The sequence below is a fragment of the Terrapene carolina genome, unplaced genomic scaffold (assembly GCF_002925995.2).
Source record: "Terrapene carolina triunguis isolate 2854851 unplaced genomic scaffold, T_m_triunguis-2.0 Scaffold397, whole genome shotgun sequence".
NCBI classification, from domain to species: domain Eukaryota; kingdom Metazoa; phylum Chordata; order Testudines; family Emydidae; genus Terrapene; species Terrapene triunguis.
The window spans coordinates 1825263-1850275 of NW_020664748.1; the positions used below are offsets into that span (position 1 = coordinate 1825263).

The 25013-nt window shown below is 42.4% G+C and overlaps 1 protein-coding gene across 2 annotated transcripts in view; it reads right to left on the reverse strand.

The window, feature by feature from the left end:
• Positions 1 to 1471: 1471 nt before the first annotated feature.
• The window catches only part of ASH1L (ASH1 like histone lysine methyltransferase), a 149144-nt gene continuing 125602 nt past the window's right edge, over positions 1472 to 25013 (reverse strand). For both annotated transcript variants that reach the window (XM_026658096.2, XM_026658097.2), the window contains exons 12-28: positions 23402 to 23548; positions 22366 to 22474; positions 22023 to 22184; positions 21732 to 21826; positions 18561 to 18718; positions 16997 to 17149; positions 16482 to 16536; positions 16246 to 16378; positions 15446 to 15694; positions 14924 to 15010; positions 13971 to 14061; positions 8766 to 8904; positions 8268 to 8440; positions 7746 to 7912; positions 6420 to 6460; positions 5322 to 5623; positions 1472 to 3735 (exon numbers count right to left, since the gene is read on the reverse strand). In XM_026658096.2, the coding sequence (XP_026513881.1) occupies positions 3644 to 3735; positions 5322 to 5623; positions 6420 to 6460; positions 7746 to 7912; positions 8268 to 8440; positions 8766 to 8904; positions 13971 to 14061; positions 14924 to 15010; positions 15446 to 15694; positions 16246 to 16378; positions 16482 to 16536; positions 16997 to 17149; positions 18561 to 18718; positions 21732 to 21826; positions 22023 to 22184; positions 22366 to 22474; positions 23402 to 23548 (2353 nt within the window). In that variant the 3' untranslated portion in view covers positions 1472 to 3643. The remainder of the gene's footprint in view (positions 3736 to 5321; positions 5624 to 6419; positions 6461 to 7745; positions 7913 to 8267; positions 8441 to 8765; positions 8905 to 13970; positions 14062 to 14923; positions 15011 to 15445; positions 15695 to 16245; positions 16379 to 16481; positions 16537 to 16996; positions 17150 to 18560; positions 18719 to 21731; positions 21827 to 22022; positions 22185 to 22365; positions 22475 to 23401; positions 23549 to 25013) is intronic.

Consider the following 25013-nt stretch of genomic DNA (forward strand, 5'->3'; position numbering starts at 1 on the left):
TTTGCTTGCATGTGCTGTGTGTATGTATGACTGAATTCCACAGCTGTCTCTGGACTCTGAAATGGGGTCAGCCTGGCAGGAGATGAATCCAGGTGCTTTTCAATTAATTGTTTAATAATACAGTCCTTGAGATGATGTCTGCAGCATGGAGGGAATGAGTGCAAATGCATGGGTCAGATGAAGCATTTTAATGGTAATACAAAGAGTCAGCCCAGGGTCTGGGCTCCCATATCAGTATGCTTATTTTTCTGTAGGTTACATTACAGCAGTCGGCAAGAAACCATTCTGTCCTGAGCGACCAATACAAATAGACAGCAAAATGTTCCTGGTGACTGCTCCATTTTCCTGTGAAATACAGGAATTCCTTAACATATGGGAACTCTGGAGGCCATTAAGTTAACAGAGCAGGATAGTGACCTGAGTCTCATGTCACCTCCTCTATCTGCAGCAGAGTACAGGCTAAGCACCTCAAAGGATTCAGAACAGCCTTCTTGGAAGGTCAGGGTCCCAACCTCAGAGGGAGGAGCTGAGTGGACTGACTCCCAGGTGAACTTCTGAGGAAAGGTGTGACAAGGGACCTAGTGCAGTCTTGGGGAAGCCAGAGCCAGGGGTCAGGTTATTAGAAATGACCCAAAGAATGCGATTTCTAAGGGTTTTTGGTGTTGTCTCCTACGTGCATTCCACTCACAATGTGTCCAACAATGCAACTAGACTCTCCTGAGGAGAGTCAAAAGGCCCAAAACGGGATGGTAGTACTTGGCCAGGCTGAATGCTTCAAGGGACTCCAACTGTCCCTTATTCTTTCCTAAATCACCTTTTTGTTTTTTTGGCTATTTCCTTTCATATGGGACATGGTTAGCTGTTACAATGTCAATGTATTTATCTGGCACTCCCTCTGATCTAATATTAGTGCCAGTGAATATGCAGGATATGGTGCCACTTTGAGATTAGTTTGTGGTTACTGGCGTTGATACAGAGAATTTAGCAGGAATTGGGGCAGTGATCTGAGGGCATACAGTTGCCCTTGATTTTGGATATGGGGATTTGGATATGGGCATCATATTTATAGGTTTAATGACTCATATACCAACCTGCCAACATGTACAATCAAGGTTATACATCCCTCTGCTTCCTAATACTGGATGCCTGGGCCTTGTGCTGCAGCTCCATTTAGGCTCCTTGCACCTCTACTGTGATTCATATCAAGGTGTATTCAGTGCCTGCACACATGCTGTCAGCATCCTTTCTACTACAGGCTGTACAGCAGCAGGAAAAACAACAGCACCACAACTATATCTGCTCAGTATGCCAACAGTGATCAGGCAATGTGATATTCAAAGGAGATGGGGCAGCCATACAACTTAAAAAAAGGCTGTAAGAAACTTTGAACACATCACAGGAACTCTTGGGACAAAGAAGCAAAAAAGTGAAATCAAGGACGTGTGAAAGAAAAACCCCCACAAGTCATCAATAGGAAAAGTTTTTCCATTTAATACTAGACTCTCTCAGGATTGAGATGCAGGCTTTTTATGCAATTACATCCAATGTTAAAATTGGTAATACATAATTTACAAAGATTAACATCAAAACAATGATCTATTTAGATATGCTTTTGTAAAAAGGAAATATATTAGCAGCATTTATTTTCAGCAATCACACAGCCTACACCCATGCAGACTAAGAGTTCATATCTATTTGCAATAATGTAGTGCTTCCTGGTCTTAAAACAGCGATCCTGGTGACACACTGGTCTTCTCATTATTATAAAATAACCAAAAAATAAAAAAAGTCATTAATTTCTACACCAGTAAGAAAAACAATTCTTTGCACTTACCTAACATTTGATTGTCTAAAAAACATTTTGTTTAGTCTTTCAACAAAAGAAAGATAAAATGACAGAGCTAGTGTCTTGCTTCTGTATGCACTTTATTTTTTTAAAAAGTTTTTAGTGTTTAACACCGTTTGAGACAATGATTTCTGTTAACTAAATGAGACAACCCAAAATTTTGGACATGCGATATTCCTACTACACGCACGAGTATTTTATACTCAGGGTTCCTGGTACTGTACAGTGCTTCTCTACAGTAAGAAAATATTCCAAACTATTTTCTTATTTCTTTTTTTTTAATAAAATATTTTTTTCCTCAAAGGGTTTTTTCCTTTCTTTTTTTTTCTTTTTAAATCAACACATAAAAGTTAATGGAATGAGTCATGTTCCACTAAGAGTAAAATAATAATTATAATAATAACAAGAATGTACATTAGGACAAGCTTGGTCCATTAAAAAGGAACATGTAACTACCGTATTGCTTTACATCCACGCAGCAGATATATACAACTTGGCACATTAAAAACTGGTTTTTCTTATAAGAACATCTAAAACAGGACTGTATATGCATATGTACGTCTGAAAGACAAAAAAGCAAAGCTATTTTAAAGGGGCAGTGTATGCCTACTGCCCCCTCCCTTTGCCACTAGCAGGGCCTGACCCAGAGACAGATGACAGCTTCACGGCACTGGCTATTGGGGAAGGTTACAGGTTGAAATACAGGGGATCCCAGTACAGCACTAGTTTATGGCAAACTATGGCAATCACAATTTCATGCAGTGAGAAGTTAGCGCCTTGGCTGTAGCCTTTGGGAGCAACACTTTCCTAACGGCAGAGAGAGGGAGTGGTAAAATACACTGTCTCTTTAAGAGACAGACGTTTTAAGCTGTACAGTTAGAACACAAGAATAGTGTTATTAGTTGATATATTCTACAGTTCACAACAAATACTCGCTCTGAATACTGCTTGACGGTTCATGTAGTGAAGGTTTCTTTTTTTATCTTCTTTTAACAGATTTTAATTTGCACAACACATTGGACACACAAGAACCACAGCTTATCAAAAAAACCAACAGCAATGGTGTCGTCAGGATTCGACTCGCTTTATAAAATTTCTCTGCAGAAAAAATGTGAAAAATTACACACCCCCATTTCAGGATGCGGAACAACAAGTGCTTCGAACAACCAACTCTCGTTTCACTCTGAGCTGACTGGGGGCTTTTCCTCTCTACAGATCAAAGGAGCATCTGGGCACTGGCCGTTTCACGGTGAACCTTTTATACATCCTGGTACATTTCTTCCCTCTCTGAACTTGTGCAAAACTGAGGCCGCTCCTTTAGGGCAGCCTTTATTTTAATCCATTGGGCCTTCACCCTCCCTATGGACTTCATACATTGGTACACGCCACTGGCAGTGCCAACGGTATCTTGTACAATCATAGGACAACTGGTCTGTATGGGGAATATTCTCATCAGAGTAAATCAGTCCTCATCCTTCTATTTACCCCCTCTTTTTCCCTCCAAGTGGGGACATTAAGCAAAAATAAATTAAATCTGACCATCTTGGACGAATAATCACAAGGTTTTCTCAGTACCTAACATCGATACAAGGCACGCCCAACAACACACACACCATAAGAGCACTGCAGAGCAAGGCAGGGCCACCTGCCTGCCCAGACTTCTAAGTGCTAACTGTATTTATGTCAGTTTTCTTCTACCCATCTCTCCTTGGTTGGTGTACAGGAAGGAGGGGGCTTCCCCATCAGTCTCTAGCAGACCTGGTAGTGGACTCCAGATCACAGTCTGTTGCTGGGACATCACTTCCTGAAGCTGCTCTCCAGGATGGTGAGAGTACGTCTCCTCAATTTTCTTCCTGATCCTTCCTCCAGCAGGTAAGTGACATCAATAGCTGCAACAGACCACAGGGTTCTTAATAAGGAGCTGATACAGTACTACTCATTGTACCTGATGCTCTAGTATTAATCCCTGTAACATGACAGAGGAGTGTGGTCTACTGGTCTGAGCACAGAAACTCCTAGGTTCTAATTCTGATGTTACATTAAACTCTCTCTAGGGCATAGGGCAAGTCTCTAAAGAACTGATCCAAAGCCCACTGAAGTCAATTAGAGTCTTTTAATTCACTTCAATGGGCTTTGGATAAAGCCCTCAATCTCTTGTGCCTTTCTCTCAATCTTCTCATCTGTAAACCAGACACAATAATAATTAAACTACCTATCTCACTGGAGGGAGGGAGTGAATAATTAGTAATGACAATGCGATATGAAAGTCCTATATAAATGCCTGTTTCATTATTAACAGGAGATTTCACTCATCTATATAGTGGGAATTGCAAATGTTTCATATATAGGGCCTTACCAAATTCTTGGTCCATTTTGATCAATTTCATGGTCATAGGATTTTAAAAATCGTAAATTTCATGATTTCAGTTATTTAAATCTGAAATTTCACAGTGTTGTAATTGTAGGAGTCCTGACCCAAAAAGGACTTGTGTGGGGGTGGGGGTTGCAAGATTATTGTACGGGGGTGTGCGGTACTGCTACCCTTACTTCTGCGCTGCTGCTGGCGGCGGCACTGCCTTCAGAGCTGGGCAGGTGGAGAGAGATGGCTGTTGGCCAGGAGTCCAGTTCTGAAGGCAGAGTCACCGCCAGCAGCAGCGCAGAAGTAAAGATGGCAGGTATGGTATTGTCACCTTTACTTTTGCGCTGCTGCCTGCAGAGCTGGGCCCTCAGTCAGCAGCTGCCACTTTCCAGCCACCCAGCTCTTAAGATAGCAGTGCAGAAGTAAGGGTGGCATGGTATGGTATTGCCATCCTTACTTCTGCACGGCTGCTGGTGGGGCATCACCTTCAGAGCCCCACCCGGCCAACAGCTGCCACTCTCCGGCCACCCAGCTCTGAAGGCAGTGCAAGAAGTAAGGGTGGCAATACCACAACTCTCCCTAAAATAACCTTGCAATCCCCCTGCAACTCCCTTTTGGGTCAGGATGCCCCAATTCTCACCTGTGAAATCTGTATAGTATAGGGTAAAAGCACATAAAAGACAAGATTTCATGGGGGAAGACCAGATTTCATGGTCTGTGATGTGTTTTTCATGGCTGTGAATTTGGTATGGCCCTATTCATAAGAATGGCCCTACTGGGTCAGACCAAGGGTCCATCTAGCCCAGTATCCTGTCTTCCGACAGTGGCCAGTGCCAGGTGCCCCAGAGGGAATGAACAGAACAGGTAATAATCAAGTGATCCATCCCCTGTTGCTCATTCCCAGCTTCTGGCAAACAGAGGCTAGGACACCATTCTAGCCCATCCTGGCTAATAGGAAACATTTGTGCGGAAAACACTGGGCACAAATCATGTCCAGTAGCAATGAGTTCAGTTAAAAGCATTTGCTTTACTAATATGCTGTGCATGACTCCAAAAACAAACCTAGAGAGGAAATCATTGTATTGCAGTGTACTGAGGGAAGGGATGTTTGCTCACCATTTTTCCCTGGGATTTTCTCTAAGAGGTTGAGCAGGATTTGATTAAGTCTCTCTCTCTGAATATGCCGCCTTTCCTCTGGAGTGCACAGTTGTCTTGTGACAGAGTTACTTTCTTCCACCTTTTTATCATTCTCACAGCCCTCACTAGAGACTGCCTCTCTCTCTGGCTCTTCCAGGCTGCGCATCTCATTTGAAGCTTGTTCTTGGCTTGCTAGCACATCCTCAATGAGTGGAAGAGGATCTTCTTCTTGGTTCAGGTCTTTGATCTGTGGCTTTGAGCGGTCTGTCTTCCACGACGATCTAGCAGGGAGAGAGAGGTTTAAAGATCATAGTTTTAGAGACACTTGACAGAAAGGTCAATTGTCAATGAGTCAGCAACCCCAGCTGTGGAGGGGTGTATGAATTTTCTATGGTTTGGAGCCAATCACACAGTAGAATCCATGAAGGGGAAATCTGCAGCCAGACACAGTAATTATAAAGCATGAGAGGCAATGCCCATAGCATTAGCTTACCTTGCAAAGCTGCAAATGTTATTGCACATTTCCTGGGTTACTTCTGCATATTTAAAAAATAAAACATAATTCTCCTACTACCCTGAAAAATTATTTCCCCCCCCCAAGTGCCTAAGCTCAGGATCCACTGAGAACTTTCTCTCTAATCTTCAACAGTCTTGACAAGTGTTTTTAATCCCCCAAATGGCATAAGACTGTGGGATCTCTGAGAGCCTCATCCTGATGTCAATCTGCATCACCCTCTGTTTAGGGATCTCTAGTGGCTATTCTGCCTTTGCAGTGGTGGGCCCTACGGCTCCCATGACACGTCTCAAACTGCTTCTGCCCACTTTCAAGAGCACCTAACCCCCCTCTCTTTCTGCAAATGTGTTTTAGGAGGATTGCTGCTGGCTCCATATTTATTACTGTTCCCTCATGTTCCCTCTCACTCGTATCTGTTTGAATTTTGAGCAGGTTGTTTTTAATTACTTGGCTTTACTGTTTTTACAGCATCTCAAGGGTATTGATAGGGCATGGGTGGTTTACAAATAAAAACAACTATCCCACCTCTTTCACTAAAGAACAACTCAGTAGGTAGGACTCACCTGCCTCCATTTCTCTTGTAGTTGTCTGGTACATAATGAGGCTACAACAATAATAAAGGTCACAGTTAAACAAAGCACTAAGAGCTCAGTATTGGACAGTATAAAAATATCACAAATTAAATCCAGCGTAGAAGGAAGAGCTGGCCTGCCTCATGCATTGGACTTTAGTGGCTTAGGAAAAGGGATTGAGACCCATCATGATAAATACAGGGTGAAGGCAGAGAACTAATCACCCCTTAGGACCAGTCCCTATTACTCATCTCTTAACACTGCAACCCTCTAGGTCTCCTGGGTAAGTTTAAAAATCAGTGGGATATTTTGCTATAAAACACTCCTATTCAGAGAGCCTGATTTCCCCTCTGTAGGAATATGGACAGAACCTCTAGATCAAATACAAGCGCTCGCTGCTCCTGAGGAGGAGAAACAAGCTCAGCTATGAAAGCTCTGCCAAGTCAGGTGCTTCTGAGCTTGGGGACTAAGCTGCTGACCCTGCTAGGGGAAGGGGTGTGTACAGGGAGCAACTAGTACTTCCAGGGAGTGGGGTGGTGAGTGCGAGACAGGAAAATGTGAAGGTATCAATGCTTGAGATAGGGAGAGGCACTGCACTCCATGGTCTGGTAGCCTATCTGGAGTTCTCTTTTTGATAAGAGACATGTCATTTTCAGTGCTGAAGGTCAATGATATGCAATTTAATGGCGCTGAGAGAGAAAATTTGAAATTACTCCTGTTCTATTGAGAACTGTTGTTTAGGGTTGGCTGCTCAAAACAACTTTTAGCAGAGCCACGGACTTGGGATAGTTAGACACAGAATGTGAGATGCGCTTACACTGTAAGCAGTTCGGGACAGGGAGCAAGTCTCTAAACAAATTAATGTTAATAATGTTACTATTAATATTAACGCCGAGGAGTACAAAGCCAGCACAGACAGGGTAACTGTGGGGCTATTTTCTGTGAAGTTCACTGAAATATGAAAATGTGCTGCAACTGCTGAATTGTTGCTTGAGTCAAGGTTCAAGTTGTCTTCAGCCAGGAATGTCCTTGGTGAAAGCAGCACTGGGGTTTCTGTTGGAAACCAGGATGTTCGGCCTTACACATCTCCATTCGTTCTAAGTGCATTTGCCTGAGAATTGGCAATGGTCTGCCTGCAATCAATTTTCTTTTCAGATTCTTTTCTGATCAACTTTCTATCCAGTCTGAGTGTAGTGTTAACATGTCAGTTCTCCTTGGTTTACCAGGCTTCATTCAGAAGCAGGGAGGCAAGAGTTTTCCAAGACTGTGTTCTGTCTTATATTAAGAAACTGAAAGGTCATTAGAAGAGACACTTACTGAGAAGTCTCTCTTGGGTGTGAGTTTCTTGGGGAAGTGGTCAAAGGCATACGGCTTGGTGCAGACAGGATAGCGATTCCGGTGGATTTTATAGAAGAGGTGGGCTGATTTATCAAGGCGGTAATCACAGATATACACATCCTGCTCCTTCACTCCTTTTGGCCTCCCTGCAGTTACAGCAAAAACCAAAGTACATATAGCATTCCAGGACAAGAACAAACAGCATACACTATGGTATAGAGATTTATTGTGAGCACTTACACTGAAGTCCCAGCTACTCTTGTTCTACTCAATTCAGATTCTTAACAAACAGGGGAATCTCTAATTCAATTTAAGAAAAACTTCCTTGCGCTAATCCCACTATACACCCATCCACATGTACAATATATGAAAAAACTAATGAGTAGAGAAGGAAAATGCAAGGAGGTGGGGCTGAGGAGAGCTGATGTGAAGGGTAAAGAGGAGGAAGGGAGCATTCTCTATTGTAAGTGTTTATTTTCTCACCGAATAAAGCCTGCTTACCTTTACAGTAGGTATAGAGGTCCAGCACACAGCAAGTCCCCACCACAGCCTCTAAGGGGATAATCTCATACAGTGGCACCCGGAACAGCTCATTGTGATAAAACCTTCGGGAAGGGGAGTGGTGGGTTTCATGTGGACGGAAATAATGATGACCAAATGCAAACCGCTCCTCTCTGTTAAAAGGTGTGAGAGACAGAGAGACTATTTCCCTTGAGCTGTGGTTTTGACTTCACTTTATGCCCTATATTCACCACTCTTTTTGAGTTATCTATATTGCCCTTTTAGCATTGGTTATGACCACAGACAAGGTCACATCAATGAGCCTTGTGTTTTCTTGTTTACCCCTTCAGCAAATACCAATTCCAGTCTGATCTCTAGATTTTGTGTCATTAAAAAAACAACCTTTTCTTTACACTATTTAAAGAAGACTATTGCAAGTAATTCTATTTTCAGCAGATACCCAAAATGTCTTGAGTGCAGAAGGTGCCTTGAACATACTTTTCATTTTTCCAAAGTTTTTCTATGCGGAAGATATCAAGTTTCTCCCTGTTAATGTGGGATAGCAGCCGGTAGGACTGCCGGACAGGGTGCCCATCTGGAGTTCTTCGGCTGTCTCTCATCAGATATACGCAGTCACCTGGCAATAGGCACAAGAGACACATCCTGTAAAGAACGTCTCATGTGACACAGTGGCCCAAAAACAGAGAAGAGGCTGGTTTAGTTAAAACAATAACATGACACAGCTGCCCCATATTTAACTCTGAAAGAGTAAAATACAACTAATGCAGAGCCAGTGAACAAGGGTCAGATTGCCTTGGTCTCCTTCATGACACATTCTACTAGCAGAGAATGAAACATAACTTGAATTTTATGTCCCCAGTCAAAAATGACAACACAGATTCATTGATTCCAAGGCCAGAAGGGACCACTGTGATCAGGGGTTTGACTTCCTGTATAACACAAGTATAGAACTTCCCCAAAGTAATTCCTAGAGCATATCTTTTAGAAAAGAATCCACTCTTGATTTCAAAATTTTGAGCGACAAAGAATCAACCATGACCCTTGGTAAATGGTTCTAATGGTTAATTACCCCCACTGTGAAACAGTTACTCCTTACACCCAGTCTGAAATTGTCTAGTTTAAACTTCTAGCCATTCGATCATGTCATACCTTTTTCTGCTAGACTGAAGAGCCTATTTGTTTCCCATGTAGATACTTATAGACTTTACTCAGGTCACCCCTTATCTTTTTGTTAAGCTAAATAGATTGAGCTCCTTGAATCTCTCACTATAAGGCATGTTTTCTAATCCTTTAATCATTCTCATGGCTCTTCTCTGAACCCTCTCTAATTTATTAACATCCTTCTTGAATTGTGGGCACCAGGAATGGACACAGTACTCCAGCAATGGTCACACCAGTGCCAAATACAGAGGTAAAATAACCTTTCTAGTCCTACTCGAGATTCCCTGATTTATTCTTCCAAGGATCATATTAGCCTTTTTGGTCACAGCGTCGTACTGGGAGATCATGTTCAGCTGATTATCCATCATGACCCGCAAATCTTTTTCAGTCACTGTTTCCAAGGATAGAGTCCCCCATCCTGTAAGTATGGCCTACATTTTTTGTTCCTAGATGTATACATTTAGCGGTATTAAAACACATATTTTGTCTTGCACCCAGTTTACCAAGAGATTACATGGTGCTCTGAATCAGCAACCTGTCCTCTTTATTATTTACAACTCCCCCAATTTTTATGTTATCTGCAAACTTCATAGTGAGGATTTTATGTTTTCTACCAAGTCATTGATAAAAGCATAGGGCCAAGAACAAATCCCTGCAGGATCCTACTGGAGACACACGTGACTGATGAAGATTCCCTGTTTAAAATTACATTTTGAGACTTATTGATTAGTCAGTTTTTAATCCACTTAATGTGTGCCATGTTAATTTTATATTCTAGTTTTTTTAATCAAAATGTTATGTGGTACCAACTCAAATGCCTTAAGGAAGTCTAAGTATATTATGTCAACGCTATTACATTTATCAACGAAATGTGTAAACTTATCAAAATGATATCAAGTTAGTTTGACAGAATCTATTTTCCATACACTCATGTTGATTTATATTATTCTCTTTACATTATTTTTTAATTGAACCCTGTATCAGGCGCTTCACTGTCTTGCCAGGGATTGATGTCAGAGTGACAGGCCTATAATTACCTGGGTCATCCTGTTTATCCTTTTAAAAATCAGATACAGCATTAGCTTTTATCCAGTCTTCTGGAACTTTCCTGATGCTCCAAGGCTTATTGAAAAATCAACATTAATGGTCCAGTGAGCTCCTTAGCCAGCTCTGTTAAAATACTTGGATGCAAGTTATCTGGACCTGCCGATTTTAAAATGTATAACTGCAGTAGCTTCTGTTTGACGATGATGTGCTATCACCACATGATAAGACTATATCATGTTTTTTCCCCCAAGTACAGAACAGAAATATTTATTGAACACTTCTGCATTTTTTGCATTATTAATGATGATTCTACCATTTCTATCTAGTAATGGATCAATACCATTGTCAGTATTCTTTTTGTTCCTATATACACTTCTACCCTGATATAATGCGAACTGATAAAACACAAATTCAGATATAACGCGGTAAAGCAGCGCTCCGGGGGGGGCAGGGCTGCACACTCCGGCGGATCAAAGCATGTTCGATATAACGCGATTTTACCTATAACGCGGTAAGATTTTTTGGCTCCCGAGGTCAGCGTTATATCAGGGTAGAGGTGTATTAAAAAACCCTCCTCATCATCCTTAACTCTGCTGGCCATAGATTTCTCCGTGTCCCTTTGCTTCCCTTATCAATTTTCTACAATTCTGAACTTCTGATTTATTTTCATTACTATCAACTTCCCTTTTCTTCCAATTTTGTTTTATTTTATTTATATATATATAATGTAAAATAATATAAAAAATAAATAAAAACAGCTGGCTTCACTCACTTTTAAACTAAATTGTTTTTTTTAAACCAGCACAGCCTTATTCCTCAATTGTGGCTTACTGCCTATCTATAAGGAGTTCTTAAATGATTCCCAATTATCAATCACATTTTTCTGATTAAATTCTTCCTCCCAGCTGATTGAGCTCATAATTGTTTTCAGCTTTGTGAAATTCGCCCTATTAAAGCATCAAGTATATATATTACTTGTGCACTTTATTCTGCTTGCACATTATAAATGCAACCAAGTCATGGTCATGTGTACCCAAGCTACTATTAATTATTAGCTCAGTTATCAGTTCTTCTTTATCTGTTAGGACAAGGTCTAATAAAGAATTCCTCACTGTTGTCTACAACATATGAGAAAATAAAAATAAATTATCAAAGGGGGTAGGACTGACAGCAAAAGAGGACTTGGCTAGTAAAACATGTTATTCAAATTTGTAATCGTAACTGTAATGTTCTCTAGGCTACCTAGAGAACAAGTCATTGATGGGAAAGAAGATCATTGATCAAAAAAGCACTAAGCCTCTGACTACTCTCACAGAACTCTAACAGGAGTAAAGCTCCTGAGAGATACATGCAGCTCAGAGGAAATAGATTAAAGAGGGCCGAGCAAAGGGAGCATTCTTCAGAATTGTGACTCTTTGCTCAGTGTAACCATGGGACAATTCCAGGGTTGCCCCGGGGGGGAGGGGGGGAAGTGGGGCAATTTGCCACAGGGCCCCCATGAGAATATAGTTTCTATAGTATTGCAACTTTTTTTTATGGAAGGGGCCCCCGAAATTGCTTTGCCCTGGGCCCCCTGAATCCTCTGGGCAGCCCTGGACAATTCCATGAACTTCTGCTTGTTCTTTACCAATGAAAGAAAGAAATAGCAGGGAAGTGAGTGTGGCCCAGAATTCAGAGCAAGCGAGAATGCTAGAGAAATGCACAGTGTCATTCAAAATGCCACCGGATTTAATGTGCAATATTTTATGATATTTCCAACTGTATTTGAATCCATTCACAATGAATGAAAAACTGTGAAGGCCCCAGGACAGCAAGTTCTTCAGCCCAAGGCAGTTAGTGGTTCTGTGTAGGGCCCTGCAAAGCTGAGCCCTTTTTACATGCAGACAGAAACTGGTGTTTGCTTGCAAAACCCACTATCCATTTGTATTCTCCTCACATTTTAAAAACCTTATTTACTTTACTACGACAATAGTTTAGTTATATATTACAGACTTATAGAAAGAGACCTTCTAAAAACGTTAAAATATATGACTGGCACACAAACCCTTAAATCAGAGTGAATAAATGAAGACTCGGCACACCACTTCTGAAAGGTTGCCGACCCCTGTCTTAGAGCATCCTGAAGTAGAAACATAGCCAGATCGGTGAGGGGGAGAGCTGTGGCTCAAATGCATTTCGTCATTGACCTCTGAACACAGGGAGAGCCTGTCTGCAAAGCCAGGGCTCAGATGACTAAATTCTAAGCATATTTTCAATTGGAAATTTACCCAAAAATTACTCATAGGTGAAACAGGAATAACTCCGCCTCGGCCCTGAAAGGCAGTTTGCAGCTGTGAGAGTGCCTCTGTGCCACTGTTCCTGCTCCCTGGGGTGTCCCAAGAGCTGTGCAAATCTCAGGCCATTGGTGAATTTATGGTACGGAAGTTCCCGTTTATTCTACAGAGTACAACTCCAATTGCAGAGTTTCCTAGCTCTGTATGTTGGAAAATCTGTGCCGCCCTGTTATTCTGACAGCTCTGTATTGAATGGGTGGTTCAAAATTGACCTCAGTACATTGATAATACTTTGGGTGTCTCAAAAAACACCACCACCACCTAGTTGAAACAGAGAAACTAGAAGAAAGAGAAGGAACAAACCTAGAAGCCCAATATCCCCCCAGTCAGCAACCCAATGACAGAAACCAAAACATAAAGAGGAAACCAAATGTCTTTGGTGTGGCCAAGATGGTTGCTGCAGAGGGATTCTAAGAAAGGATGAGGAAATGAGCATCCCAGAGTCCCACACAAAGGATGGAGAAGGCACTGCTCCTGGTCTCATTTTTAGTTACTCTCCCCTCTCCTGAAAAGTCTCCCATCCCCCCACACCCCTTAATAAACATACCAACTGGTTTAACTCATTCTTGATCAGTTCTCTTTATATTGTATGGATCTCTTTCTAACCTTGTCTGTATCTGTGGGATGAAATTAAGAAAAAGAAAAATTCAGGTTCAATATCAGGAAAAGTCTCCTGACAGAGACCTCTATGAGATCTGACTTCTACAGGGCTTGGGGCTTTGAAACAATGACTAGAAGTATACACTGCGAGGAGCAGAGGAAGGGATGGATGATCTAATAGGTCTTTTCCATGTCCAGCTTGTATGATCCTATGATCTATTCAGCTTGGTACCAAAGTGCGGCTGAAGCCCATGCCTTCCTTCTTTGACTTGCTCTTTCCTGTTAACTCCCAGCAGCTGTCTCAGCTTTCTCTCTTTGGCCAGAAGGAAGCTTGTGCCTCTGCTAAAGAAACGTAATGCCTACCCATCAATCAGTATGTATCATTTCAGCCTCCTCACTATGTGTCACCTGCATAATAGCTAAGAGCACAATTTCATATTCATATGAAAGATGCATGTGCTTGAATCAAGGTCAAACCAGAGAGCTCTTTGTATCTTCCTTTCTGATGGAAATCACAGCAGTCACCAGAGAATGCACACACCTTGGCGCAGCAACAGGTCATCCCGTAATAGACAGATGAAATAAACACAGCCAGGCTGGGCATAATGGGGACGAGGAATCATGGGGACCTCCTGGCAAAAGAAAGAAATGAACTGGTGAGATGGGGTGACCCTTTCATTACATCATTTATAATTTGTCCAGCACTGGGACAGAGGCCAACCATATATGCTGCCCTTTTGGAAATGCTCAATAGAGCTGGACACAGAATAAGAATTAATATTTAACAGAATTAAAGAGGACTCAAGGAGATTGTAATGTAAAGCTGGAGCGCCTCAGATGCGCATTTCCTGTCATGTTTGAGCTGTCAAAAGCTCTGGGCCTCATAATTCTATACTGGCCTAATAAAAAAAGTAGTAGTATATGCAGATATACCTATCTCATAGAACTGGAAGGGACCTTGAAAGGTCATCAAGTCCAGCCCCCTGCTTTCACTAGCAGGACCAAGTACTGTCCCTGACAGTTTTATTTATTTTTTTGCCCCAGATCCCTAAATAGCCCCCTCAAGGATTGAACTCATAACCCTGGGTTTAGCAGACCAACGCTCAAACCACTGAGCTATCCCTCCCTCCAGACTCTTCAGCCTTGGAAAGAGGGGAAATGCTTCTGTGCAGTTTCTCTTTTCCTGGGATAGGAGATGTAGGATTCTGGCTACTAACCTGCTGCCAACTTGATTATTGTTGCAGCTGATAAAATCTGGCATGGGTTGCTTCAGAAGCTTGCTTTCTACCTTTGCTAGCCCAAGAGAGAGAACTGTGAACTGATCCCACACTATTTGCAGGCCAGCACAAAGCTGAGAGCAACAAGAGTTCATTCTTTACTAATTCCATAGATTAGTTACACTCTGGCTAACTGGCACATGCAATAATATAAATGCAAGAAGTATTACAGCTTATGATTGTTACATCAGAGCAAAAGCAACTGAAAATAGTTTACCCTGTCCACGGATCGAGGGTCACACTGTTCACACAAGTAGTGTTCAACATCAGAATTTACACCCATGCAATCGCAGTGCTGCCAAACCTACAAAGAAATCCCGATTAGGAAGACGTGGGTTATAATTTGTAAATAAAAAACATCTCCTCATGAGACAGATTAAGAGAGCATAAGAACAAGCAACCAAAAGGAAATGCAGGGCTTCCTGTGAAATATTTCACATATTGTCAGATGAAAGAGAATAAGATCCGTATGCTGTTGGCTTTTATTCATCATTGCTGAAGTTTTAACTTCTCTATATAAAGGTATTGCTGGCTGTTTCATGAGTGTTAGCTCCTATTCCTAGTCATTTATTTGCATTTCCTGTGTGGAAACAGCAGTGCTAAGTTCTCTTTGGAGAGAAAAGGGAGATCTGGAAGGGGAACTCTGCCCTATCAGCTGTGTGGAAGCTGTGGGTATAGGAACTTTTTGCTATGGGGAAGGTGGAGCTGGGCACTCCCCCTCCCTTTTGTTCCCCCTCACCATGCACTTGTCACACTGGATCATGAGTCCTTCATCTTTGTAAAGGCCACAGATGCAGCGGATTACATCCTCATCTTTCTCATGCCCATTCTCCTTCTCACAGATGGACGTCTCACTGCTGTCAGCTTCGCTTGCTGTCTCCCCCACAATCTCGTCGATCTGGGCAGATGCCTCATGGCGAGCATTGTAATACGCCTTCCGTAGTCGGCACACATCACGTCCAATCGGAGACTTCCTGCCATAGTATTTCTGAATACAAACAAAAGAAGCAACTCATTCTTCTGAACACCCCCTACCTTGGGCACATTCATCCACTCTGCCCACTTCAGTGTGCATCCTTGGGAGATGACCTGCTCTGCTGGCCTCATGTACCTCTGGGTAGATGTATTCACTCTACCCACTGCCATGTTTATGGGTCAGATGTCCCTGCCTGGCCAGCTCTTGTGTACCTCTGGGGCCTGCCTCATATGTCTTAGAGGCAGGTGCGTGTGCCTTGGCTATCCCTATATGCCCCTGAAGTACAATTTAGTTCCTTTGAGAAGCACCCTGGTCTCTTCAGGCTGGAAAGTTGCACACTATTCACAAGTCTTTACTTTGTTAGCACCATGTAGCTGGAGCAAGTTGAGAGAGCAGGCTGAAGTGAACAAGTTACTAGTATCATCTCTCTGCTCTCACTTGGCTTGTCAGAGGAGAGTTATCTGAATCTCTCTCTCTGTTGCAAGAACCTCTGTTGCCATGACCATTAATTCAGCCCACACCCACATTGCCTGTGCAGTAGCTTTATGCCTTGGCATCCTCACCTCAGCATTCCGGAAGACCTTCAGCATGTCCCCATCAAAAGCTTCCACAGTTTTATAATACCCAGTCAAGATCTGCTTCTCAATGGTGGCAAGGTCCAAGGGGTCAGAGATCTTCTCATAGTAATCTGCATTTCTAAAAGAGGAGGGAATCTATAGTGTCATTTTCACCAACACTTCAAAGATGCACAAACCTGTTAGAATAAAATTACAGATTGGTCTGAGAAGCAAGAACTTACTTTTTCTTAGGAGGAAGGTTCAGCAGTGGAGCTGCGAGAGCCTGCCTGGAAGAGTCTGTAAAGGAAGCACAGAGTTGAACAGTGCTTTGCCATATCAGAATTAAACAAGAGATGTAAACAGTGAACTCAGTCTAAAGAGAGCCCCCTTTTCACCCTCAGACACAGGAAACAGGAATTGTTGGGTATTTTAAGGAACTGGCTGTTGGACACTCTTCACATGTACAGGATTGGAGATCAGTTCACATTGCAGCAGCATCTTGCACACTGAATCATAGAGCTAAATCTATGCAAAATAACTTTTGTAGGACAGCCCCACCTGTGGTGGCAGGAGAAGAGATTGTGAGAAAGGGAGGGTGGAGCTGGGGGTAGGATAAGGGGCAATGGAGAAGGGGTTGGTTGAAGTCCTGAAATAAATTTATTCTTCTTTAATACGTTATGCTCTGAAGACCCTCATCTCTGTGTTCTGAAGAGGGATAAGGTCTCAATGCAGGCTGATAGCAGAGTGTCTGCTTCACCTTTGTAGGAGATGATGCTGTCACAGATCTCCTTGAAGATTTGTGCAAGGCGTGCAGCACGAGCCACTTCAATGTTCTCTTCAGCTGCAGCCAAGCGCCGTGTTCGCACAGAACGGGAGGTTTGGAGGGCTGAGAACTGGGTCATGAAGACATCTGAAAGAAGGGACAAATAAAAACCTTTATATAGATGTTCTACCTCAAGAGGAACTAATGTCCTCTTCTCAAATTGAACACTTAAGATGACACCACATGGTGTCTCCTCTCCCACACCAAGTTCAGAAGCATATTTCCTGTTAGCATTGACACTGATTTGGGTTACAATAAAAAGTAAAGGGTCAGATTCACTGGTATTCTCTGGCTATTTTGTGCTGCTCTAGCCAGCTAAGCTGGATTTATGGCTATGTTCTGTTGCTACAGTGGAAAAAAGGACCAGAACAAACTAGGGAATGTGAACCAAGGCTAGGTCTACACTACGGGGGAGGAGGGGGTCGACCTAAGATACGCAACTTCAGCTACGTGAATAGCGTAGCTGAAGTTGTGTATTTTAGGTCGACTTACCTGGCTGTGAGGACGGCGGCGAGTCGACCGCTGCCGCGCCGCTGTCGACTCCGCTTCCGCCTCTTGCTGCGGTGGATTTCCGGAGTCGACGGCAGAGCCATCGGGGATCGATTTTATCGCATCTTCACTAGACGCGATAAGTCGATCCCCAATAGATTGATTGCTACCCGCCGATCCGGCGGGTAGTGAAGATGTGCCCCAAGGCATGTGGGTCCCAATTTCTCATTTAGCTGCCAGAGGGGAGCCAAATGCTGGAATGGGGTTGCATGGGTATAACTGAGGGCAGTATTTGATCTTCTGAATGGTGCAGTGTTTTGGAGCAGGGCTTGTAACTTTCCTTTGGCAGTCATGTCCCATCCCCATAACAGATGGCAAGCCAGAAAACCTTGTTTCCCAAAGGCCTAAACTCAGAGATGCTCACTGTTATGAGGATAATGAGAACTCTCAAAGTTAGTGTGGACTGCTGCTGCAGGTGCTGAGCAGCTCTTTTCTCATTAAGGACCAATCCTGCACTGCATTATTTATGCTGTTATGCCAATTCCCTAAAATGGCCACATCAGGTTTCTCCTTTTCTGAAAAATCACCTGTGGGGAGAAGGAACAGGAATTCCAAATGAATAGCCTTTCCAGTGGGAGCTGTGAGCCTTCAGGATCCAGCAGAGGAACACAGGAATTTCTGTACTGAATAGACCAGTGGTCTATCCAGTCCAGTCCCTGGCTCTGACAATGGCCAATACCAGATGCTTCAGAGGAAAGTGTAAAACCCCATAACAAACAATAATATGCCTATAGAGGGAGTTTCTTCCTCACTCAGGGTGACAGTGAAAACAGATCTGTACATAAACACCCTGATCAGTATTTGAAAAGCTATTTGGACTTGGTAGCAACTTTCTATTGGCTCTGAGAACAGATTTGAATTATCCATGGGTGTAAACTTTCACACCAATGTGATTTGACTAGGTCCCCCAGAAGAAAGAGGTAACAGCAGGAGACTGTGCAGGCCTCACCAGATTTGATGTTGCCGTCATCGCGGCAGATTCCATTCCAGCGATTATATAATGATGCAGAGTGGATGTTGTCACTGACATGTTTCACTTCCTCTTGTTTTTGCCGAATCTTCTCCCAATTCCGTACCAGAAAAACATGACGTTTTAGCACAAAATTCCTGCAAAAATTAAAAACGTTCATTTTCAAATCACCTCACTGTCTGAATGTTGGCTATGGGAAGCAGAAGAAAGAAGGCAACAGCTTAGATATTCCCCGATCTATTTGGAAGTACTGTTGAGATACCACATGCCATCTATTATGCAGCATGCCAGAACTCCATTTGGAGGTAGTGATGGGAGCCTTTTGTTTCAAATGGGTTCATGACAGTCTAAGGCTTGTTTTCTTGGTGACTTTTGAAATGGCTGATCATGTGTTATTGACATGGTAACTAAGTGGTGATGATGGTATGTCTGGAACTGCCCTCCAGTAGTGTGGTTCTTATTAGTGACAATGGTAATGATAGGTAAGTGCATGTCCAGCAATGAAGAGTTTGAAATGCTGCACCCCTCGAGTTTCTGTTCTGTCACCTCTGTAATACCTCTTGGAGAGACAATTCCTAAATAATCAGTTTGCTGATAACACAGTTATAGATCCATAGATTCTAAGGCCAGAAAGAACCATTGTGATCAACTTGTCTGACCTCCTATATAACACAGGCCAGAGAACTTCCCCAAACTAATTCTTAGAGCAGATCTTTTAGAAAAACAACTGCTCTTATGTTCTTACAGTGATGGAGAATACACCATGGCCCTTGGTAAGTTGCTTCAATGGTTGATTACTCTCAGTGTTAAAAATTTACAGTTCATTTCCAGTCTGAATTTGTCTAGCTTCAACTTCCAGCCATTGGACAGTATTATATCCGTCTCTGCTAGACTGAAGAGCTCATGAATAAATATTTGTTCCCCATGTAGGTACTTTTAGACTGCAATCAAGGCGACCCTTAATCTTCTCTTTGTTAAACTAAACAGATAGACTCAAGGAGCTCAATCACTAGAAGATACGTTTTCTAATCCTTTAATCATTCTTGTGGCTCTTCTCTGAACTCTCTCAACTTTATTAATATCCTTCTTGAATTCTGTACACCGGAACTGGACACAGTATTCCAGAAGCAGTCACACCAATGCCAAAACCAGAGGTAAAATAACTTCTCCACCTTTACTCAAGATTTGTGTGTCCAAAGATCACATTAGCTCTTTTGGCCACAGCTCATGTTCAGTTGATAATCCCTAAATCTTTTTCAGAGTTACTGATAGAATCTCCCATCCTATAAGTATGGCCTACACTCTTTGTTCCTAGATGAATACATCTACATTTAGCCATATTAGACCACATATTGCTTATTTGCACCCAACTTACCAAATTATCTAGATTGATCTGTATCAGTGTCCTGTCCTCTTCATTATTTAGCACTGCCTCAATTTTTGTGTCATCTGCAAACTTTATCAATGATGACCATGTTTTTCCCCAAGTCATTAAAAAAAATAATTAAATGGCATAGGACCAAGAACCGACCCCTGCACGACCCTGCTAGAAACACACCCTTTTAGTGACTGCCCCCATTTACAATGACATTTTAAGACCTATCAGTTTAGCTAGTTTTTAATCCATTTAATGTGTGCCATGTTAATTTTATAGCTTTCTATTTTTTAATCAAAATGTCATGCGGTACTAAGTTAAATGCCTTACAAAAATCTAAATACATTGCATCAACCTTACTCTATTTATCAGCCAAACTTGTGATCTCATAACTGCCCAAAAGGTCTAAGAGCTGCCATCACATCATGCCTGCCACCCTGCATTATTTACGCTGGCTGCCTGAGGAAGTAGTTGACTGAGTTTAAGGTGGTCCTGTTGGTCTGCGGAAGGGGTCAGAAAGTGGAGCTGGGCAAACTGTAAGGGACTGGGGCACAAGCAGTCTGGCCTAGTCCACACATCAGGGACATGAGCAAGGGTCGGAGGAATCACTAGAGCCGGGTTCAATAAGCATGAGTCAGGATCAAAGTCAGGCCAGGGTCAGAGACCAGAGATAGTAGCAGGCTGAAGTCGGAGTCAAAATTAAGCTGGAGTCTGCGTCCGCAGATCAGAGGTAGTACCAAGCTGGAGTCAGTAGGCAAGGGTCAGAGTCATGCTGGGATCAGAGACCAGAGATCAGGAGCTGAGGTAAAGTCTGGAATTGCAGCAGGCCCAAAGTCAGACAGCTTCCTGGGGCACCCTCCAGGGTTAAATAGGGCGCTTGGCAGAGGGCCGTAGGGTACTGTGACTCTGGGTCCCTTGGGCAGTACTTCCTGCGGCGCCTAGTCTCCACAGTGCTCCCTGGCAATGGCTCTGAATGGCCCCCTGGTGGCACTGTGGGAATGTCAGCTGTCCCAGGCTCTTCAGACCCAGGTTCTAGTCCATGGATCCTTACATCCTCATCCTGATGGTAATCTGTGCCCTGACAGTTCCACCACTGTATTGGTGAGCAATGCTAAGGTGTGGAACTTGCTCTCCTGGCACATCTCTCCCCACTTTTAATATATGCTGCATAAAAAACATTACACATTCTCTCCCTACTATTTTCCTTTCTAAAGAGGTCTTAATAAATGCATCAGGCCAAACTGCTGCCTGCCCTGTTCTACTCATTGCCAGCCATGCCAATGCAATGAATTTTGTTAGTTGCACAGGAAAAACCTTTGTGTGGTTGGTTCCACTCAAACCAGTACTTTATGTTGATTGGTTCTGCTTCACTAAGAGTGGATTCCCTGCCAGAACAGCAGCAGAGAGGCAGGTTGAGGCATTCTACACTGGACTGAACAGGTGTGCCTGATTCCAGGAGTAACATAGTACCCAGGAGCAATGTGAACACTGATGCAGTGTGCGCATTCTCGACCCCACTAGTAATGACTCATTCTAAAACAGTGATTGGAAAGGCCATCCTAATACTAATGCCACAATTTTAGATTGAGGACAATAGATCCTATCTGATCCACAACAGATCTTAATACTTAAATCTACTTAACACAGATCCCAGCACCCCTTCTTCTTCAACTGGACATTCTGTGATGCCTTATTTTATGAAGAAAAGATTCATTTTGATTTCATAGCAACCCTTCATTGCTGGGGAGAAAAACAACACTGAAATCCTTCCTTACCTTTCTCTGTTGGACATGGGCTTCATCTGAAGCTGTGGGGTCAGCCTGTTTGGTGTGTTCACACTTTCACTAGTCTCCTCTGGAATGTGGCCCCTCTGTAAAATAGATAATTCTGGTGAGAGAAACCAAGGACAAATGGTACGGCAATTCATTTGAGCAACAAATCTCTGAACATTGTCTCTCCAGTTTTCTATGCACATACATAACAAATATGCTTCACCTTGGTCTGGTTGAAACAAACTGACTTCCCAGTAACCTGTTTATGTGAGAAGAGTTGGCTTCAGTACTCACCCCCTTCTTTAGTTTGTGCTTTGACTTCCTCTTCTCTTTCGATCGTCCAGGCCTTCTGTGTGTGGTGACAGGCTGGGTGGTTTTTCCTGAGAGTCCATTCATTCGCTGACTCTTGCCCCCAATTATTCCTCTGCATTTGTCAAAACCACACTTGCAGAGTTGCTTTGAAGTAAAGAGAATACTTATTTTTTAATAAAATCACAACAATGGAAAAATCTGTCGATATTACCAAATACCAGCTCACTCACATATAACACAGCGTGGCATTGTTAATAACCCCTAATCTGCACAGAATCGTTCATCTTTTGAGAGACTCATCTAGGTTTAGTAGTGCGAGCCTCACCTGTTTTTCAACATTAAATGAGTGAAAATTGTAGTCGTAAGTCAGTTCAGTACCAGCAGGCATGTCCTTAAGTGCATACAGCCCAATCCGGTAGACACCATTAACAGACCTGTAAAGAAAATACAATGAAAATATCCTGGCTTTTATCATCATCCAGGGGCCGCAAAGTCTGGAGGTGGTAGCCAAAAGAATTGGCAGTGGGGCGAAATTAGGCTTGTCCATAAGAACATAATCACAAATCACATTAGGCACCACAAATTAAAGAACCACCCCCCAGCACCAAAATTCACTTATTTTCAGGGCTTCATTCTGAACCAGAAACTAACATTTGACCCCACATTATCATTGAATAAATCTATTAATTCTATTACTTTCCATAATTGTTTTTGTGTTGAATTTTCATGTTCATATGAAGGAAAAACTAATTAGCACTGGGTAAAGCCACACTAGGTACAGACAAGCACGGCACGCTTCCACACCATGCTATCCTTATTATAAATGCTATTATGCTCACCCAACATTCCAGTGTAAAGCCACCCCTGCAAATCTCTAATACACTCAATCCCTACCCGCTGTATTTCCTGCTATCCTAACACTAGGGTCTTTCTTAAGTAGAGAATAGTGGTAACAGATAGTGGTAAATTCTGACTATTTTACTATTATCCTAACTCACAAATACATTTGAACTGCCAGAGGGGAAGAGCATATGGATTTATCTTACTGCACCATCTAGTCTTAATGATTTATAATATCGTAGCAATATGACATACATAATGTAGGAGATTCCATACCAGAACAGACTATTTAGATCCATGCAGGACAGCAGCCTGCCTCAGATGTGACATTTACCTGACAGCAATATGGTACAAGTCTTACACAATACAAGATCCTTAGTCAATATTTTGATGTTGTTTCAATCTCTGCACAACTCACCTCTTCCCTATTTCGAGACCAACTTCTCTAAGATGCTCATCCTATCTACATTTTAACCATGGGTATAGCCAGAGGTGCAGCATGTACAGTATTTGTTTCTTACCATTTCTGCATCTCGCAGTTAGGATTACAGCTGTGGTTGATAAATCGAGCCTCGTTGCCCATGCGATAGCTGTCAATCACCATCCCACTGTCTAAGTTCAGGCAATAATGATCACTGTGATTATGGTACTGTTCAATCATCCGGTTCCTAGAAAGCAACACAGGAAAGTTCTTGTGATTTCAACTGTCAAAGCAAAGCACACACATAGTTAATATGGAAACAGAATGTGCAGGAACTCTGGGGGGTGGCTTTAGAGAGACAATTGTAACACTTTACATTTGCATCCAGAGATAAAGGATAAGCACTGTCATCTCTGTTTTTACAGATGAGGTAACTGAAGCACAGACAAGGGCAGTGACTTGACCAAGGTCACTGAAAGAGCTGGGATTAGAATTTGGGAGCTGTTCCCTCCAGACCATGCTGCCTCTTGTTCTGCAAATTAATTGTACAGATTTCATCTTGATCACATGCACATAGCAGTGGACTGTGCAAGTACAAGGCTTCTGGTTTGTGTGCATGTATGCACAATTTGTATATATTCTCCAAAATCATCACTTCTCTTCAGCTTAGTTTTCTGGGTGTGACGTTACACCCCATAATGCTTTATAGAAATATGCTTATGAGTGTAAATATGACATAACTGGAGTATGTTTTATGCTAGATATGCCATGTAACGTATCTTTGCAAAGGTTATGATCTACTGAGTGTGTTCATCCTATTTGTATGAATGTATCATTCTTGTATCTAAAACTAGGAATATAAAATATAACTCTGAGGTCCTATTGTAGTTATGCAAAGTGTGGGCCATTAATGGTGGTTTGGAATCTTGATGGCTCCCATTAACCAGGACAATTGGTTGTAAATGGCTCTGTTTACTTGTAAGTCTTCCTGTATACGCGTGTGCTGGCAAGTGGGTAATTAAGTCTTACAGTGACATGTGATCATGTCACCTGAACTGGAATCCATCTTTAACCTGGTGCTTTTCCATTTAGAAGGAGGGGTGGGAACCCAGAGAGGGACAAAGGATTCCCGCCTTGAGCCAAAGGTATATAAGGGGGCGGAACAGAAGAAAGGGGGCTGTAATCATGAGAAATCCCCTAGCTACCACCTGAGCTGGAACAAGGACTGTACCGGAAAAAGGATTGGGTCCAGACTAGGAAGGAGTCTAGTCTGTGAAAGAAGCTTATTGGAACAGCTCTGAGGGTGAGGTTTCATCTGTAATCAGTTTCTTACTGTATTAGGCTCAGACTTACATGTTTTTGTTTTATTTTGCTTGGTAATTTACTTTGGTCTGTCTGTTATTACTTAGAATCACTTAAATCCTACTTTTTATATTTAATAAAATCACTTTTTGCTTTTTAATTAACCAAGAGCAAGTAATGAATCCCTGGGGGAGCAAACAGCTGTGCATATCTCTCTATCAGTGTTACAGAGGGAGAACAATTTATGACTTTACCCTGTATAAGCTTTATACAGAGTAAAATGGATTTATTTGGGATTTGGATCCCATTGGGAACTGCGTTATCTGGGTGCTAGAGACAGGAGCCCTTCCCTTCTTAAGCTGTTTTCAGTTAAGTCTGCAGCTTTTGGGGGACGTAGTTCAGACCTGGGT